At 34.7% G+C, this 20933-nt stretch overlaps 1 protein-coding gene across 20 annotated transcripts in view; it reads right to left on the reverse strand.

The window, feature by feature from the left end:
- The window catches only part of LOC114326009 (serine/threonine-protein kinase tousled-like 2), an 804614-nt gene that overhangs the window by 26798 nt on the left and 756883 nt on the right, over window positions 1-20933 (reverse strand). For 18 of the 20 annotated variants that reach the window (XM_050655809.1, XM_050655808.1, XM_050655815.1 and 15 more), the window contains 7 exons: window positions 20200-20459; window positions 17487-17621; window positions 13792-14132; window positions 11128-11490; window positions 7764-7907; window positions 7492-7639; window positions 783-1033 (listed from right to left, as the gene is read on the reverse strand). In XM_050655809.1, coding sequence (XP_050511766.1) covers window positions 783-1033; window positions 7492-7639; window positions 7764-7907; window positions 11128-11490; window positions 13792-14132; window positions 17487-17621; window positions 20200-20459 — 1642 coding nt within the window. The remainder of the gene's footprint in view (window positions 1-782; window positions 1034-7491; window positions 7640-7763; window positions 7908-11127; window positions 11491-13791; window positions 14133-17486; window positions 17622-20199; window positions 20460-20933) is intronic. The other 2 variants (XM_050655810.1, XM_028274185.2) reach the window with 1 other exon arrangement.

The raw sequence follows: 20933 nt of genomic DNA on the forward strand, positions 1-20933 counted from the left end.
TGAAACAACAAATAAATACACATACCTATATTTAGAAAAACATTGTCTAACTTTTTTATATCCCTTTTCCTTACTAAATTTGACAGCAAAAACAACATATTTTGTAACTTGAGAATTCGGAATAATTTATGAGTATTACATACTTAGATATTATTTAAATAAAATACTTTAACAAGTTTAGTAAGTTCTGGTATTTTACTTTAATAATATAGGTGAGATTGTTTCTTGTAAAATAAGAAGATATTTTAATTAGTAACGAAAGAGCCCGCAAGAGGCGCTGAACGGATGAAATTAATGCTTGTCCATTTGAATTTCCCGCCAAATGGTGATTTGTTAACACACCGGTCGCAAGTGGTGAAAGGAACCAAATTTTTACAGTGAGTTGCCTATCTATCCGGTAATACTATATTATTTATCTATGTTCCATGTCTTCTAGTAGATCGGGTCTTGTTAGGTTGTCAAAGTCTTCTTGGGGAATTCTTTCTTCTTGCCCAATCCTTTATTAGGTCGTATATTTTTCGTTGTAGTTCTTTTCCACCTCGTCTGGGATTTCGTCTGGGTAAGGGACTAGCTGTGGTTAAATGCAACCAATAAAATATCTGTATATCAATACGCTTTCTGAATTATGAATACATTTGGATGATGCAGTCTGCGTTTTCACAAGATAACCACATATAATACACGTATTACAAACAAATGGAGCACTCAAAAAATATCGTGAGAAGATCTGTTACATGGTGTAACTGGAAACAGACCGTCTTTATTAATACAAAACAACTTACCAGTACGTTCCGGCGCCTTGTGACGTCAGATCCATACCGTGATCGGGGTTGTAATTCTCTTCGTCCATCACTTTACTGAGGCCGAAATCGGTGATCTTGATCTCACCACAGACATTACCCTCAGTCAGCAAAATATTACCCGGTTTCAGATCATAGTGAATCACAGGAGGTTTGATCTCGTTCAGGTACTTCAGGGCCGACACGACCTGCATTATGATCGATCTCGCCTCCCTTTCAGGTATCGTTTTATGCTAAAATAGAGAGCAATTTAATAATATACCAAAAACCTAATTCTAATTATAATGTTGATTATGCTATGTGATCAATAGAGAGCGGAATATATGCAAAGTGCATATAGATGCATATATTGCATATTTTCAGACAACAAACACAACATTGCATATTTAAGCTAAACACGATTTATTTTGCATATTTTAAAAATAAATTATATAAAAGTTTAAAATTTTCCTCTCTTAGTTGGAATTTTATAACTTCGATATGAACGAGCTCGTTATTTATCTATTTATCGCTCATATGGACTTTCCCATTACTACCTGAATTTAACAATTATGGGTGTTCCCAGAAAAATATTATTTTATTAGCGTAGCAAGTCGTAGGTCCTACCTGCTTTTAAGGGTCTAATAATTATTTTGTCAGTTTCCGGCCAACATTTGTTTAAAGTAAACGTTGTATCATATTTAGTGTTTTTGAAGTGATTGGTATATATTAAATTTAAATATGTCTACCATTCAAAAAAGTGCTTGGATAAAGTGTTTTCCCGAGTTAAAGCTAAGTGGAGACAAAGTATTTTGCAAGGCCTGTTCCAAAATCGTAAGTTACATTCATTTTCACATTTCATTTTTTAAATGAGGAACTGACAAACAAAAGCATCATGTCCCACAAAAGAAATTTTTCTGGAAAGAGTGTTTTTATTCAACAAATTCGCTTTTACTTCTATAAAGACGGACATAGAGAGAAGCATCAAAATACAAAAATCCATCAAATTGTAGACAATTCCGCTTTTGTTCTTCAGCTTAAGTAACGTACTTTGTTCTTTAAGTAACGTACAAATTGCTAAAGAACTTATGTTCATAAAAGTTAATTTTAGTTTTTTACCAGATCTAATTAAATAAAGTCATTAAAACAAAGGAATTTACACTTAAGTGATTCGGTTAATCTTGTTAACACTTTTTCTGCTCATTGTCAAAAAATTCCCGGAAATACAGGGATTACAATTAGAAATAAATTAAAAAATGTTTTAGAAAAAAATGAGGGCTTCGATTGTTTGAGGAAAGTTGTACGTATTTTTGAAGGCAACTTTTCTGAAGATCTTACGACTTAATATATTGTTTTATTTTTGAGTATTTTTAATATGCATTTGTATATTTAGACAAATTTAGAAAAAATACATATATGTTGTGTTGCATATATTCCGCTCTCTAGTGATCAACAACCAGGGAATTGAGAGAGTGATGGAATATGTATATCTGGATAGCATAATTGACTGTAATGGTGGTACAAAGCCTAATCTTCAACACAAATGTAAAAGCTATATGATTGTGAAGGGTAAAAAACATATCAGCGCCCATAGTACACCAATTACAATTTTTCACAAATAGAATGTTTCGAAAAATCCTTCATATTATATTTTGACCTAGTCGAACCTTGAATAACAATTTATGGAACCCAACCAACAAAGAAAATGTCAGAAAGCAAATAAGACAAAGAAAATAGAGATGGATAGGTCACGCACTCCGTAGATCCCCAAATGACAGTGGCGGGAGAGCACTGGATTGGAATCTTCAAGGCCAACCGAAAGCAGGCAGACAAAACGACAAAAAAAATTTAGAATTGAAAATCTAAAAAAAAATGTGATGTAAATAGACAAACAATATTTGTAATTTTTTGAATACAACAAAAACATTCACTATACAATCTCGAACTACTTCTCGAGCTGTTAAGCATACTGCAATCTTGCTGCACAAAAGTTTATGGTGGCGGTAGCTACAAAACTACTCCAAACAGGATCAACACAGCAGCGTTCCTCAATGACAATCCGAAAAAATTATTTCTGAGAATGAAATAGTAGGGCCCATAACAGATGCCCTAATAAAACTCTCGATGAAGGCCTCTGTGTTCCTCAATATGAAGAATGTAGACTGATGTAGTGGTACTTTGGGTTTATTACATCACCGACACAGTGACACTGTGTCACAAAAAACGAAGTGCAAGGCTATTACAGCAGAATAACTAACTAAATCCAATGTGTTTTCTTGTGCCTTCTAAAGTCCAAAATTAAATATCTGAAGATGACATGCGACATCATGAATAAAATAAACGATCCAAAGTGAGAGCTGCACAATGCACAATTCTGGACTCGCAGCTATGTATGAAAAACATATGAGTAAATATGAGTAAATGGGTTGACAAGGAGTCCAACAAAGAATTGAGCCAGTTGCACAGGAAGCTAATGACGAGACTAATCCATGCAGAGGGAAGAATTTGTCAGAAGGACAATAAGCCTAACATCTAAAAGATCACGAAGGACAAAGTGTTCGGGATCTAGGTATGGATATACCAGGTGGATATGCAGTCAGTATTTATGTACCCTGTATCTTTTTCAGATCTGACGTGCGAAGCCAGGGCAAATCCTGAAATTGCACAGAACATTTGTGGCTTTTATCCAAGCACGGAACTTCTAGATTTAAGTACAAAGACTTGAGATCCAAAAAACAAATAGTGTAGTAGATAGTGATTATGAAGATAATACAACACAAATAACTAAAATAAAATAGTAGACGAAATATTATAAATGAAATGCAGCCTGAAATACACGGACTACACAATGATTCCCATGTTTTATAAGAACACTAAGGCCTAGCACAATGATTCAAAACGTATAATGGCATTTGAAATGTGGGTCTACGGGAGAATGTTGCGCATACCATGGACCGCACATCGCACAAATAATTCAATATTAGCCGAACTTAACATAAAAACTAGACTAACCACAACTAGCAACCAAAATATACTGAGATAATTGATGGATTCGACCGTTACTTGATGGAAGTTCATTTTATCTAACAATAAAACACTGAAAATGTTTGTTTTCTATACTTCCACAAAATTTATTATAACTATGTGACTACAACTGTTTCGGCAGAGTGCCTTTCTCAAGTGATTTAGTTTACTGTGGGTTTGCCTTTTTAAAGTCTTTAACTGAAGATGTTGAGGAGTGAGGAGCTGTTTGTCTTAAGTTGGTCATTCAGAATTATATCTGTGTTTTTCAATTTATTAATTTATATAGATTCTAATAAAGATAGCTTAAGGCCTTTATTTTGAATATGCAGAATTTGAAACTCTTCATTAAAAGAATGATTATGATCTAGAAGGTGAAGTGCGTATTTAGATGTGTCTGTTTTTCTATTGTTGAAAGCCCTTTTATGTTCTGCTATCCATTTGTCAAAGATTCTGCCAGTTTGACCGATGTAAGTTTTCGGACAGTCACCACAAGTTAGTTTGTAGACACCACTCTGTAGTTGTTTTCTCTTTCGGCTCTTATTGTTCTTAATATATTTGCTTAAGTTGTTGTTAGTTCTGAAAGCTGGTGTTATTCCTTTCTTTTTTATGTATCTGGCTATTTTTGTTGTTATCTTGCCAGTATATGTGATAGGGCAGAAGGTACTGAGTTCTTTCTGTGGTGGTGGATAGACTAATTTCAGGGCTTTATTATGGAGTTTTTGGTTTAAAATTTTATTAATTGTTTGTTCGTTATACACGGTATATACAGGGTGTTTCATTAATAAATGTCCATATAGTAACTGGAGAAACCTTAGCACAAAATACGAAGATTTAACCTAAAACACTTAAATAAAATGTGGTTCCTTACTGAGTTACAGGGTGTTTTATCTAAAATATTAAAAACTATTTTGCTCAGCATTTTAAAACTATTCGACATATCCTTTTCATACTTAACAGAAAATTCAACTACTAGACACTCTACTAAATTGTGATAATAAACGTGTATATCTACTACCAGAGGCGTACGACAGGGGATTGTGAATGGTTGACCCTTCTTAAATTCTACGCCACTGAAGGAATTACTATTTTAGTGCCATTTTTAGATTCTCCAATACTTTCTACGTGAATAATATACTCTTCATTGGTAACGATAAAGTCATTAGTTTTCGAGATATTTGAAGTTAAATATGAAGCGGCACATATAACAGTTATTTTGGTTAATTTATGATATGATTCATATGATTAAAATTTAAAAATTATTTGTACCCAGTACTTTAAAACTATTTGGCGTATCCTTATCATACTTAGCAGAAAGTGTAGGTACTGTACACCCTACTAAATTAAGATAAATAAACGTTTCTAGCTTCTACCAGAGGCGTACGACAGGGGATAGGGGCTGGTTGACCGTTCCCAAATTCTACGCCACTGACGAAATTGCTATTTTAGTGTAATTTTTTGATTCTGCAATTCTTTTTATGTAAATAATATACTCTTCATTCGTAACGATAAAATGATTAGTTATCGAGATATTTGAAATTAAAAATAAAGTGACACAATACATTAATCAAAATAACCGTGTCGTTTCATTTTTAACTTCAAAGATCTCGAAAACTAATGATTTTATCGTTACGAATGAAGAGTATATTATTTTCACAGAAAGTATTGGAGAATCCAAAAATTGAACGAAAATAGCAATTTCGCCAGTGGCGTAGAATTTGGAAAGGGTCAACCATTCACTTTCCCCTGTCGCACGCCTCTGGTAATAGCCAGAAACGTTTGTTTAACATAGTTTAGTAGTTTGTACAGTACCTACACTTCCTGCCAAGTATAAAAAGGATACGTCGAACAGTTTGAAAATTCTGAGCAAAAATAATTTTTAAATTTTTAGATAAAACACCCTGTAACTCAATAAAGAACCACATTTTATTTAAGTGTTTTAGGTTAAATCTTTGTATTTTATGCTAAGGTTTCTCCAGTTACAATATGGACAATTATTAATGAGACACCCTGTATACAACCGTATATCATAAACGTATATCATAAACCTTATGTCATATATTATGATATACAAGCGTATATCATAAACCTACCCATACTGACACAACTATACACAATTCATCATCCCATCCTACACAACACAAATTAGCAGCCTACCATAGCATGATACATAGATTGACAGAAATTCCCATGTCAAAAAATAACTTCGAAATAGAACTGAACATCATTAAACAAATAGCAGTAAACAATGGCTATAACGAACAAATAATTAATAAAATTTTAAACCAAAAACTCCATAAGAAAGCCATGAAATTAGTCTATCCACCACCACAGAAAGAACTCAGTACCTTCTGCCCTATCACATATACTGGCAAGATAACAACAAAAATAGCCAGATACATAAAAAAGAAAGGAATAACACCAGCTTTCAGAACTAACAACAACTTAAGCAAATATATTAAGAACAATAAGAGCCGAAAGAGAAAACAACTACAGAGTGTCTACAAACTAACTTGTGGTGACTGTCCGAAAACTTACATCAGTCAAACTGGCAGAATCTTTGACAAACGGATAGCAGAACACAAAAGGGCTTTCAAGAATAGAAAAACAGACACATCTAAATACGCACTTCACCTTCTATTCTAGATCATAATCATTCTTTTAATGAAGAGTTTCAAATTCTGCATATTCAAAATAAAGGCCTTAAGCCATCTTTATTAGAATCTATGGAAATTAATAAATTAAAAAATACAAATACAATTCTGAATGACCAACTCGAGACAAACAGCTCCCCACTCCTCAACCTCTTCAGTTAAAGACTTCAAAAAGGCAAACCCATAATAAACTAAATCACTTGAGAAAGGCACTCTGCCGAAACAGCTGTAGTCACATAGTTATAATAAATTTTGTGTAAGTATAGAAAATAAACGTTTTCAGTGTTTTATTGTTAGATCTACTGAGATATTTTGGACGTATAACTAGAAGAAGAGAAGACATGGAACTAAGGATAGTTGAAGGCAACGTAGAGGGCAGAAGATCCAGAGGAAGATCTCCATTACGATGGTCGGACCAAATCAAGGACATGACTGGTTACTCATTCTCCGAAGCAAAACAACACGCGCAGGAGAGAGAGAATTGGACAGAAATAGTCAAACAACTTACATGACGCCACTACATCCTTACGAAGGAGAAAATATAGAGGAGGAGGAAGGCCTAGCGCGCACGGCGCAACTGTTTTAAAGCAACAAATTGGGCTCGCAACTGTTTTGTGGTTTTGGTAGCGTAGTGGAATTTAACACTCAATGTTAAGATGAGTGACCAAGAATTAAACAATTTTGCATTTTTCTCAAAGTAGGTACTCATAGTAATCAACCATGACCTCCTCGTCGAAACTCAACATGGTAAAACCACTGCAGTACTACTAGAATAAATACAACTGATCCAGAACCATTTGCTCCGTGGATGGAGACAGGTTTCGTTTAGGTTGTAAACTGGTAAGATTACAGATAAGACTAATTTTCAGCCGTTGTTTTGAAACAGTGACGCTGTAGGCGTTGGGCCTAAAAGACAACCAGAGAGGGCATCTCATACTTCAACGAGTGTTTGTCAGAATGATGCATACCTAATAATTAAACTGTAATTTGAGTATTATTGATCAGACAAATGAACACTAACAAATATCTACACTTACCTGCTTTAGGTAAAAGTCAAGATCATGTCCATCACAGTATTCTAGTACAGTACAGAAAGAATTTGCATCTATTTCAAATACATCATATAATTTAACTACCCGTGGGTGATCTAACGCTTTATGTATGTTGTACTCCCTCAACGCATGCCTGAAAAAATAATAATTTATTTAAAAAATACACATAATACATAATAAACACAAAAATACATAATAATTTATTAAATTTACTATAATATTCGTTTAGAAAAAAAGGAGCAAACGTTACCACTCACTTTATATAGTTGGCTTTTTTATCTTCTTTCCAGTCCTTATTGAGTTGATGTACCTTGCAGGCGACGTACCTCTGTTCTTTGAGATCAAACGCCTTATGTACTTCACTGAACCCCCCTTTCCCTAACAGCATCAGCAGTAGATACCTAAAAAAAAACAAAAAAACCATCAGTCTAACTTAAGGTTTTTACACTAAAAGACATCTACAAGAAATGTCCCTAATGTAACACATTATTATCATCATCATCATCATTGATGCTACGGCACTCATAGTTGAGCTTCGACCTTCAGCCCATTTCTCCATTCGGTCCTATTCTTTGCACCTTAATGCCATCCATAATCTTATACGATGATCCTGGTATTGATATCCATACTATCCATTTATCTCTACCAAGGATGACTTTGCAGGGTTACTTTTATGTGATCTAGCCACATATCCAACACACTGTAGGCTTCTAATGTATCGGGCCTAATATTTGTCTGAGTATACAGTGATGAGCGCACTAATAACCGGCAAAATAGCGCGAAAGATGGAAAACGTATTAAGTTGTGAGATAAAAAGAAATGAAACCAGTCGAGTTGCGAAATTTAGCGATATTAACCTATAAATTACAGGGTGAATAGAGGGTGAATAGAGGGTGAATACAGGAGTCGAAGAAATAACGAAATAAATGAGGAATTGAAGGGGCAAGATATAGTCAGGAGAATAAAGAGACAAAGATTGAGATGGCTTGGGCATGTATGGAGAGCAGGAGAAGAAGCGATAATAAACATAGTGACAAAGTGGTCTCCGGCCGGAAGGAGACGAAGAGGAAGACCGAGGTCCAAATGGCTGGAAGAGGTGAAGCGAGATCTAGAGGGCATGGGTATTAGAAATGCAGAAGAAAAAGCAAGAGACAGAAGGAGCTGGAACCGGATATGTAATGCAGTTTAAGAAAGAGAAGAACGGAGGACTGATCCACCTCGAAAACATGGATCTAGAGAGCCTGTAAAGGCGGCGCTACCCCCACGGGGGTGTTTTAGCCACTATATATATAACCTATAAATTTACATTATATTGATTGTTTCCCACCTTTACACGTATCAGAGGAGTAAGTCAACTAAAACTGTCACCGTGACAGTTGTAGTTGCCAAACTCGTCCGATACGTCTAAAGGTGGGAAACAATCAATATAATGTAAATTTATAGGTTAATATCGCTAAATTTCGCAACTCGACTAGTTTCATTTCTTTTTATCTCACAACTTAATACGTTTTCCATCTTTTGTGTTATTTTGCCGGTTATTAGCGCGCTCATCACTGTATAATAGCAAGCTGAAAAGTTGTTAATAGCTTAACGGTGTCTAGTCAAACAAACGTTGATGTACGGGAACACTGGAACAGGGAAAGTTTTAATTGTGGAACAGGTTACAGGTTTGGAACGTCAGACTATGAAAATTTCCCATGTATTTTGTCGGACAGAACTTCCAATTGATTTGTTACCCTTTCATTAAACTCTCATGCAAAAATCAGAATGCGATTTTTTATCACCAACATACTTCCTGTCATTTGATGTTGTTCTACGTGTCAGACTTATTGAAATGCCCAGTTGGTGATAAATAGCAGTCTGATTTTTGCATGAGAGTTTAATGAAAAGGTAACAAATCAATTGGAAGTTCTGTCCGACAAAATACATGGGACGTTTTCGTAGTCTGACAATCCAAACCTGTAACCTGTTCCTTAATTAAAACTTCCCCTGTTCCAGTGTTCCCATACATCGAATGTTGTCCAAAACACCGTTAAGCTATTAACAAATTTGCAGCTTGCTATTAATAAGCTTTTTTTTGGTACGCGGGATCCACGCCTATCTGTTAGGGTCCAAGTCATCTGCGTAGGTCAATATCTGGGTAGACTTATTAAATAGTGTATTTCGATTGTTCAGTTCTGTATGGTTATAACTTTCTCCACCGTAATGTTAAAAAGGAGGCCCGGCAGAGCATCCCCTGTATCAGTTATACTGTTGGTGGTGAATTCTTCACGTTAGCTATTTTGTATTTTTACTATGACTTTTGACATTCTCATCTTTACCAACATTATCAGCTACCACAACATTTCAGTTAACAGAAAGTCTAAAGTCTTCTACTACTTTTAAATCTACAAAGATGCAGAAGGTTTCGATCAAGAACCTATTAACTTAATAAGAATAACTGGTCCCTAATATAACACAGCCTATAAAAATCTGTATGCAACTGTAAAAACTTCATAATAGGCAGATAAGTCTGTTATATTAAAAGAAAACGCTCAACAAAATTAAAGAGGACTAACAGAAAATCTATCTAAGTATAAAACCAACTGTAAGATTTTACAAAAGGGATAAACAAAAAGAAAACATTTTTAAAATAAACGCATCTATTCTTCTTTTACTTTTATGAACTATTTAATGATTTAAAACACAATGTAATATTTCGTTAACAGAGATATATTCACAGCTTATCTTTAATTTTAGCTTGTTGTCCTTTCATTAGAAAAATTGTTTCCTCAGTTCTTGTTTGTTTGTAACATTGTTTTATTCTCCATTGAAGAATCTTGAATTAAGTTGAATTTTGCATTGTTCTTTGTTGTATCCTTTTTACAGGGACTCTTTTTCTTTTTACAATATAATCCTCAGAGGACTTATCTCAACACTCAACAATTCAATTCAACAATGATTTAATTAATATTATATCGCATTAAAAAGTCTAAGGCTGGTGTGGAATTGCATCAAAGAACTGAATGGGGGGCCGGAACAAGATTTAGGTTGTCTGTGTACCAAGGCACCAGGCATCAGAGCATCGAAGGTGCAACGAAAAAGCAAATCAACTTGCTAAAAGAGGAGATGGAGACCTTAACTGCAGCAGATTCTGCGAAAAGGAACCGGAAACTGTAAAACATGTTTTATGCGATTGCGAGGCGCTGGACTGCAAAAACAAAAACTACATGGGCAACCAGGAGGAGACCCTGGTATTTAGGGCACATTAACTAAATTACCTGTACAACCTTCTACATGGTACAAAAATAATCTACTTCTAGACTAGGTGTAGGAAACAACAATGAGCAGCAAACACAATAAGCTTCAGTGATGATGGAGATATTTTTGGATCAGATGGGCCCAGAGAAGAAATATAAATTCCCTAAGTAATAACTGTATACTTCTTTTTTACTTGTCCGCACAGATAGACATACTAAAGTTCTACTTTAGTATGAAAACTAAGGTTCTACTAAAGAAAAGATTGTATATGGGGCAAAATGATTTGTAGTTTTAAGGCGTTGTTTAGAAAAACTCAGATTATTAGCAAATAATATTTGCAGAAAAATATTAATTAGTATTACTCAAAACTGAATAACTTACCTATCATTGAGCACCGGGTGATTATTAAACCTACTCTGGTCCTCGTTGTGGATACGTTTTAACTCCCTAATATGAAGGTTCCTCTCCCTCTCCAATTTCTCCATCTCGAGCTGGAGATCAGCGTCTTCTTTCTTCAGCGCGTTCTGCCGTAACTTCAGGATCTCGTCCGCCTCGTAGTACTCCTGTAACGTTAGCGAACCCGGTACCGCGTCCGGCTTTAAGAACCCGGAGTCTGTTCCGTTTAACAACGCACTAGAATTGTTTCTCTTTCGGCCACTTTCGTTATTCGAAGGCCTCTTCTTTAACAACAATTTTTTCTGCCTATCTATCTCCTCCCGTTCCGCTGTTATTTCTTCTTGCCGCCTGAAAACAAAGAAAATATGTTGAGAAAGATGTATGGAAAACTCCATGCTGTAGATGTAGAGTAACGGGATTCTGATTATTTCAGTCCCGTCTTGAAACACATTTGACCATCATAGTCTTTCTGGATCAAGGTTTATCATCATGAAGTTTTCGAACTTATTCGAAATGTTTTAAGCGAAAAGTGTCGAAATAAATTGTATTTAATTGAAGTGCTGACGAGTTATTTACATAATATAAATAATATTAGGTACTAAAAAGTATTTACAAGCAATATTTTAGTAGTCAATAATTTTGATAGAAATTGTTCATATATTATTCATATTTGGCGTTGAGTACCATTTAGCATAGCACTTTGAGAAGCTATTTTCTTGTGGTATTTTATTATTCTTTAATATTTTTAATTGAAATTAACCACAATTGCAGTTGAAAATAAGTTTATTTTGACATGACTATTTCCATTTCAGAAATTTCGAAAAAAGAAAAGAACGATTTTCGAAGTGGAAATCGAAATGTCAAAATAAAAGTATTTTGAACTGAAATTATATTTTAAGGCGACTTTTACTTTCAGAATTGGAAAAGAGGACAATTTTTAAATATTTTTAAAGAAAAAAACTGTTATTTTGTGGTTACAATTATTTTGAACATAAGGTTAAGTTTGTTAAGGTTTAATTACTTTAAATTTTTTGTCACTTTTAGTTTAGTTGTTTTTAACTGTAGAGGGCGTCTTCCAAAATATGCATTTTAATTTAGGTCTACTTCCCTTTAACATTTTTTTTAATTCCAACAAGATTCCATTCGTGAAACTTAAAACTAATAAATAAATCTTTAAAAAGTTATTTTTATATACTAAAACTTTTATATGTGATTTTATAGAAAGTTCAAAAAACCGTCTGTTTTGGGGGGTGAATTGTATTAAAAAGATTTTTTTAACATTCTAGAGGTTTATTATTTAGTAGTCGTATAAGTATATGAGGTATCAAAAAAAATTTGGTTTACTGAGATTGGTGTAGTACAGTGGTGGTTGGCAAAATGCAGCTCCGGAGCCGCATGTGGCTCTTTGGCTCCGTAAGTGCGGTTCTGGCACAGATATCCACGGAAAGCACAATATTTTCATTAACCAAAAACTTGGTAGGAAATAAATTACATCTTATTTTGATAAATTAGCATTTGCGAGTTGAGATTCAAAAGGAGAAAATTTCAACCGAGTTTTGAACTTGACTTTGGTAGCTTTGAAATACAATAATTGCTTGATTTAAAAAACAAGGAAGAATGGCGCTCTAAATGCTAAAATATTTGTGTTGAATTTGAAATATTGGAGAAGAAAAAACGTGATCTTGGAGATGTAAGACATGATCATTTTCAACTCTTGGAATAGTATTCGTGATTCTTACGATCAGCTGAAAAAGCTCTCGTTTGATGTTCTTTCCCTTTTCGGTTCTACATATCAGAATTTCAAAAAAAATTAAATTTTGTATCAAAAATTTTGTAAAAAATACAATGTTGTAGGAAATAAAAACACTACAAAACAAAAGAAAATAGAAGTGTCTACCTTGATTCAAAACAAAGATATCACCACAAAACGAAAAAACACGTTTTAATTTATTGGGGGGTTATGGGTAGGGCTAGGGGTCTAACAATTTTTTGGTCGAATACTTTTTGATGTAAAACAACATGGTATCTTTATTTTTAGAATATCGCTGGGGCAATTTTTCACTATCTTAATCGGCTAGACTCTAGACCCTATAGATTAATTTAGTGTACTAAAGTTACCTACTTATTTATTGTAATAAAAGGTTACTGAACAAGCAGACTTGGCTCCCATTTTTTTTAATTGTCATAATGTTCATATTTGGCGCTTTGGCTAATAGTCTGCCGATCACTGGTGTAGTAGATTCTGAAGAAAACGTCTCCCAGTTTTGCAAAATGTGACTTTTATTGTAATTTTATCGAATGAAACATTGTTTTTTTCTCTAATAAGCGATTTTTGGTGGATATTGGGTGCCCTCGCTGTCCAGTAAAATCTGTAAATGGTCTTTTGATGCCTGGCTGCTTCTTCTATGATTCATGTAGCCCTTAAAGGAATTTCAATAAATTGTATACCATTATACAGGATTTTTCAATTAATTTTTTTTGTAAAAGTCTCCTTAACTGCCACAGAAAATAGTAAAAATATAGAAATGAGTTTTGTTACATTAAAAAAAAACGGCAAACGGATGTTATTTTAAAAAAACTTGTGTTATAAGTAGTTGAAATACAATACTAACGAAAATTCTTACATTAATTAGTAAATAAAAAACTAACCTCGCTAGTTCCTGGAATGCGTGACCGTCCGTCCAATTTTCCTGGAACGTCGCCCCCACCCTTTGCGTCACAAACTGTCCTAACCTTAACCTATTTTGCATACACTTCTGCCTAGCTTCCTTTTTCTCTATCGAACTTTTTTCTTTGAGCAGTTTTTTGACAACCTCTATACACTTATTCACTTGTTGTTTATGTTGGTCTATGGATTTCTGCTGCGTCGAAATTTGATGCCTCAGTTCTTCGTTATCCCGTTTTAATTCTTCTATTTTAGTATTAGCCATTTCTAAGTCCGAGGACGCTTGAGTTTCGAACTCTTGTATCCTATGACATGTTAATTCAGTCTGGAACACATAAATACAATAATTACTAAAAATATTATAGCTCAAACTCTACTTAAATCGATTTGTTAGTCTTTGATTTATATTCAAATCCAAAGACCAACACAAAACGTTTACATATTTTACACCTAAGATCATCTACTCTGATGACCATAAACGAAAAAAAAATTATTAATTATCGTTTTCTGTCCTTTGCACTAGACGAAATGTCAAAATATATCTGTCAGAACTTTTTTGGAAGATAATATATTTTGCATAATACATTCTAAGGATGGAAAAATCTCAAAATATATATTTTTGCGATGTAGAGTGAAAGTTTTAACAACAGATTGGATATGCACTACAAAATTGGTTGTGAATATACCTATTGACTTAAACCGACCCATTTTAAGAGGTTTGGAACATATAATTAATACTCATTTTTCAATAAGGGGTTATCAGAAGAGCACAAAGGAATAATACCTACTTTTTATTTACATACAGTAGAACCCCGGTTATCTCATAGAAAGGAAAGAGAGACTCATAATGAAATATTTATTTTTCAGTTATCTTTTTATGGTAGGTACAATGTATGTGTATATGTACATATGACATATGTATTATACATAAGAAATACATGTTCGGATTATCCGTGCTTTTCAATTATCCGTGCCACCTCCGGTCCCGATTAGCACGGATAATCGGGGTTCTACTGTATTAAAAAAAATAATATAAAAAAGTCAATAAAGGATAATGCATGTATTATGTTTATACAACAGCGATTTTTCTTTTTCTCGCTTTATTTTCAATCCATTCCCGGAATTCCCAGCTTTGTTTGTCCCAACTATTTTTCGAATATGTTACTTTATGTTACGTGGTGTTCATTTTAACATCCTGATTGTCCACAATGTCCATGTTTTGCCTGGCTACGTGTCTCAGAAGACTAGAAATTCGTTCCATTACATCAGTGACTTAAATTTACTTCTTTCCTTATTCTGTCTCCAACTATTTTCGTAACATTGCCCTTTGATCTTTGAGTTTCTCTCAGCGTCTATGATGACTTCTTTGTCAGGGCCATAGTTTCACCATATGTGGCTTCTGCTAATGTGCTTTTCTTTTCTTTTGATATCAATAGAAATTTCCCCATCATTAATAATAGAAGCTCAGTTTACCATGGGCAGCTTTTCAATGTTTGTGCTCAGTCCCAACACTACTTTTCTTGATTTAATACAAAAGGAATTTAATTATGGGTAAGTATATCTAGGAATTCCCTATCAAAGAAAATATAATATCCAAGAAAAAAGTCGAAATATTTAAAAGTCTAAAATTATAAAAGTATTGTGTAATATTGTGTATTATTATCGAGTATGATTGTTGTATCATTCTTGCATTGTTTGATGAGTTATCATGATCAAATATTTAATAATCACTTTAATATTGTAGGAAAAATCTTACAAAGTATTAAGTCATAGATCATCATTTACGTTATTTAAATTATTAATGTATTCTATTTAAATTAAATTAAAAGACAATGTATGTTTCATTTCGATTCAGAGGCACGGCACAATCTACAGACAGCTGTTTCTGTTATGAACTTCATCAGTGCAGATGCTGGCCCGCCTCTGAATCAAAACGAAACAAGATTGTCTTTTTAAGCGGAATTTCAAAAATAGATCGAAATCCACTATGAGAACGCTGTCGCGATCTATTAAAGAAAATAGGAAAGTCCCAGATATAGAATACATTATTCTATTTAAAATTGTTAAAATGATTGTTAGTGAGATATGTGATAAAAGGTACCAAAATAAATGAAGATTCCATATTATCCACTACCATACTCTTATATCCACATTAGTTACGATTGTTTTTCCCTTGTAATTATAACTAATCCTCCCATCAGAGAGCACTCCGTCGTTGTGGCAAAATCTGTGAGGTGAGAACTTCCGAGAGAACGCCGTGGATGACCTAACTCCAGATATCACAAGCCCTCTGTCGACGTACCGAAAGTGATCATTCAGTCCCTAGCTCTCCGTGTGACAATAACGAACCAGTAACAAACAACCACAGCAAACAAGGAAGAGGAACAACGCAGCCTCAGTCAGCCGGAAATTGTGGAACTGCATCCCGTTACGTTAAAGGAACACTGAGAAGTAGTCAGGAAAACTTTGATGCTTCTTCTTTTCTTCCTCCTCGGCTTTTTCCTTTCCAGGGGTCGCTGTTCCAAACTGTTCTGCACCACTCGTTTCTGTCCATCGTTTCTTCTTCATCTAAACCTTTCTCTCTCAAGTGCCCTGCCACAAAGTCCTTCCATCTTTCCTTCGGTTTTCCTCTATCTCTCCTTCCATTAACTTCTAAGAGTTCTACCCTTCGTCCCACATTGTTTTTATTTCTACGTCTAACGTGACCAAACCATTGCAGTCTTTTTTCTTAAATCTTTTTTGAGACTTTAGTCACCACGGCTCTTTCTCTAATCAAGTCGTTCCTGTTAACCAGCATACACCGTAACATTTTCATTTCAGCTACCATCTTCTTTTCCAGTATCTTTTTCATAGGCCACACTTCATCGCCGTAAACAAACTCAGGTCTCACCACACTCTTGTATGGGCCATTCCACGAACATACGCCTGTTTTGGATTACTTCGACAACGAATATTTTACTGTGCAACATAAGAAGTACGAAAGTAAATGGCGCTAATAATTATTCCAATAAACAACAATGTAATTTGCAATTTACTTTCGTTCTTCTTATTTTGCACAGTAAAATATTCGTTGTCGAAGTAATCCAAAACAGGCGTATGTTCGTGGAATAGGGTATAACCCTTTCAGTCTTTCTCTGATTTTTCGATTTCAAAGTACCCTGCATATTCGCTCTCAGTTAAACCAACCATTCCGTATCCAGTGGGCAATTTCTCGATCTAGAGTCGTATCTTCCGTTATTTAAGAGTCAAGGTTTCTTCACTCGTCCTAATTTTTGAAGCTTAGCAAGGGCCGGAAAATATCCAACGGACAAGTATGAACTTCGCAAAGAGGAAAAGGTTTTTAAGTACCTACAGAAGCAAGGTATCTGCCCAAAAGACGCTTGGCAGCAGGTGCTAAAGCCTATCCGAAAGCTACAAACATAGATGGTCTTTCAGGCCGCAATGTGTAAAGGTCTACGTGTCCAAACGATTCTTCTATCTACAATCTACAGTAGGATAGATGTTCCTTCTTTGATTGTCCATTTGGTATCAACTGGTATGTGAAGTTTAAAGGCATCCATTGGTTGAACCTAAATGTCTTTTAATTGTTCATTTTCTTCATTTTGTTATTCTTCTAATATTCAGTGTTGTTGAAGCAAAGGTACACGAGTTGATTTAAAAATAAATTTAATGTACTAACCTGTATTAATTTGTGAACCATAGTTTGAGGTGGCACCCCCAATGGTGGCTTATAAAATTCAAAAGCCGTATTATAACCGACTTGTGGGGACGGCATCCCCACCTGTTGCGGTGAAGGAGGTAACTGAAAAGAAACCTTTGGATCAATTACAAAACTTATCAATTTACCTGCAAGAGATAATATATGAATATGTATGTCGAAATTAAAAAAAAAATAAAGTCGAAAGGTTTTCCAGAATGAGAATTGTACAATTCAGATCCACATTTTGTACAATAAGTTAAAAAAGGCTTTCCGAAATGGTTGTAGGAGAATTGTTCGACAATTGTACAAGAAGTTCAAAGGTTTCCCGAAATAGTAGTGTGGGAATGATTCAATTGGCGCCCACCTTTGTACATACCAAGTTTGTCGATTGTCCAAGTTTCCTTGATCATTTTGGAATACGTGATGAAAGTTTTGTGATGAAGGTTTCCAAAAATTGCAATCAGAAAGACAAACTCTTTATTAAATCAAAACAGACGAACAAATCAGCCAAAAAATGAGACATGGGTGAAAGGATCCATTAGAAAAAAAATTGACGAAACGGATTTGTTGATGGTAGTATCTATACTGGAAGTAGTAGTTAATTTACGTGGTTGAACAACATATTGAAAAAGTTGAGAGCTAAAAATATCTGGGTATCAATGTAAATAGAGGATGGGACCATTCTGTAGCGACAAAATAACCGCTACAAAAGGCCAGAATACCGATAATTAGGATAAATTCAATTTTAAAAGCCGTGCCACCGACTAACTACATCTACGAATAACTTGAAGGCATTTGAGGTGTGATGCAAGATAAGAATACGAGTTGATCGGATCAATTCAAAGTTCTTCGCGGAATGGGAAAGGATAGGCACCACAAGAAGAAGAGTAACACAATAATAGATAGTAGGTACCTTTGATATTTTGGTTACACAGATAGAAAATACACATCCTAATACTAATACAATGAAAGGTGGTAAACCAGTACTTGTATAATCTTGTGAATGATTGAGATGTAACAATACTTTGTACTGTATAAAAAATCACGACAGTATAATTGCGTTTGACACATAATGGTAGGGGAGCTTAAGCGAGGATTTTTGCAGTTGCTCGAGCGCGTCAGATTATTACATGGGGAGAAACCTTGTACCCTGAAAATATACCTCTACCATATATTGGCTCTTAATGCAGGGGAGTTCATTAAGGGGGGGGCCGAAAAAAAAATCTATCCTTCGAAAAACTCGAAATCGTCAGATTAAGGTAAGTTAAGTACATGCCAAATAGTGTATATTTCAAAAATCTGACGATTTTAGCGGGGCGTAAGGAAATGGGCGAGTCCCAAAGTTTCATAAAAAAAATGCGAATATATTACAGATCGAAAAACAAAAAAATACTTACTCAATATTTTTCAAAAATCTATCGAATGATACCAAATACGACTTCACACGGAGAGGGCTGGGGGGTAAATTTACTATTTTAAATACGAATCCCGCGATATTTCGCGAAATGAACAACAGATCGAAAAACTAAAAAACACACTTATTAAATATTTTTGAAAAATCTATCGAATGGCACCAAATACGACCCCCCACGGAGGTGGGGCGGGGGTTACTTTAATATCTTAAATGGGGGGCCTCCATTTTTTTATTGCAGATTTGGATTCCTTACGTAAAAATAAGCAACTGTTATTCGAGACATTTTTTCGAATTATGGATAGATGGCGCTATAATCTAAAAAAATGATTGTTGGAAATGGAAAATTAAATCAAAAATGGACAAGTCCCACTAATATGGAAAACTTTACTTAACTTTTTTTGATTTTAGGACCTACTCTTCACAACCCAATAGGTCCCCAAAGCGCTCGAGTGACTGCACATTTAGCATACTTTGCTCCCCTACCTTAACAATAATAATATCTTATGGCATTTTTGCCGGGGAGATCCAGTCGGACGGTTCTGGTGCCAACTACATCTTTAACCTTGTTTCAGGTAACTAGTGTCCGATGCACACTAATAGCCCTTGTGGCCCGACGCGCGACGGCTTTACGTGGGGGACGGCTCGTTACCATTTTTAAAAATGAAATTGGTTGCGAAAATCGAACTTGTGCGCTCTGGCTTAAAAGGCTAGTATGCTTCTTTTCATGAGCATTTTTCAGTGCGTCACAAATGATAGAAAAAAAGGTAAGTCCGTGATAATATACATTTTAGTGACATGACATTTTAGTTAAATCTGACAGTTGTCACATTTTATTTGCAATTTGGCATAAAAACAAATCAATTGTGTTTATTGCATTTATAAAATGGTAAATGGTATTTTCTTTGATTTGTATAGTCTTATAAATTGTACAGATTATATTAGTAGATATATTCTATACTAAGAACAGCTCAAGATAGACAGCAATTTGCTGTAGTTATAGAGTTATAGCCAACCTTCAGTAATGGAGAAGGTACCCTAAGAAGAAGAAGAGTTACCTGGAACTAGCAGGAAGAGACATAGATCTTACAAGGGATTGATACGACGTAGATACCACAAGGATCTGATATAAAGAATGAGATGAAATTTGAAGAGCTCCAATCGTCTGTAGAAAAAGCACAGATGGATGAATTTTTGGGAAACGTGTGAGGAATGTTAATACAAAATTAAAATAATAATAGTGTAAAGAAGTGGTTAAGTAACGTAAAACAACAATCTTACCATTGCATAGGGTTGTTGAGGTGACGGACTCTTCACTGTTGCCCTGATGGGGCTGTGACTGTTACCCGAATGTTTATTGAAATATTCGTTGATCTTCTTGTCCGCCTGTTGACTTCGAACGGCTCCTTTCGCTAACGGCGGCCCACCCACACCTCCTCCGCCGCTGTCTTCCGCTTTCCGTTTCCGCTTCCTTTCGCTCGGCGTCCTGGGTAGTTTTTCTGGAGTATTCGGATCCACCTCTTTGTCACTATGAGAGGAACCTTCACAAACAAAGCTCAGATTAGCAATGCAATAATACTGAAAAAGAACAGAAAATCGTCTTATTATTAAACGATCTGTTAACTTAGTTATGCTCTTTTAATTATTGTATATAAACTATCTAATATAGCTGTAAATATTTCGAGAGTATTTCTAGTTGATAGAACAACTATTTCATAAAAGTTTCGCAACAATCCAACTACATGTTTAATATTAATTGAAACTTATACCCCATTCCACGAATATACGACTCTCTTGGATTGTCGCGACAACGAATATTTTACCGTGCAAAATATGAAGAACGAAAGTAAATTGCAAATTATATTGTTGTTTATTGGAGTAATTATTAGAGCAAAAGACTTTCGTACTTCTTATGTTGCACACTAAAATATTCGTTGTCGCGACAATCCAAAACAGTCGTATATTCGTGGAATACACCATAATAATTGTATTCACTTATACATTTTGAGGAGTTA

Source organism: Diabrotica virgifera, chromosome 7, assembly GCF_917563875.1.
Source record: "Diabrotica virgifera virgifera chromosome 7, PGI_DIABVI_V3a".
Classification (NCBI taxonomy): Eukaryota; Metazoa; Arthropoda; class Insecta; order Coleoptera; family Chrysomelidae; genus Diabrotica; species Diabrotica virgifera.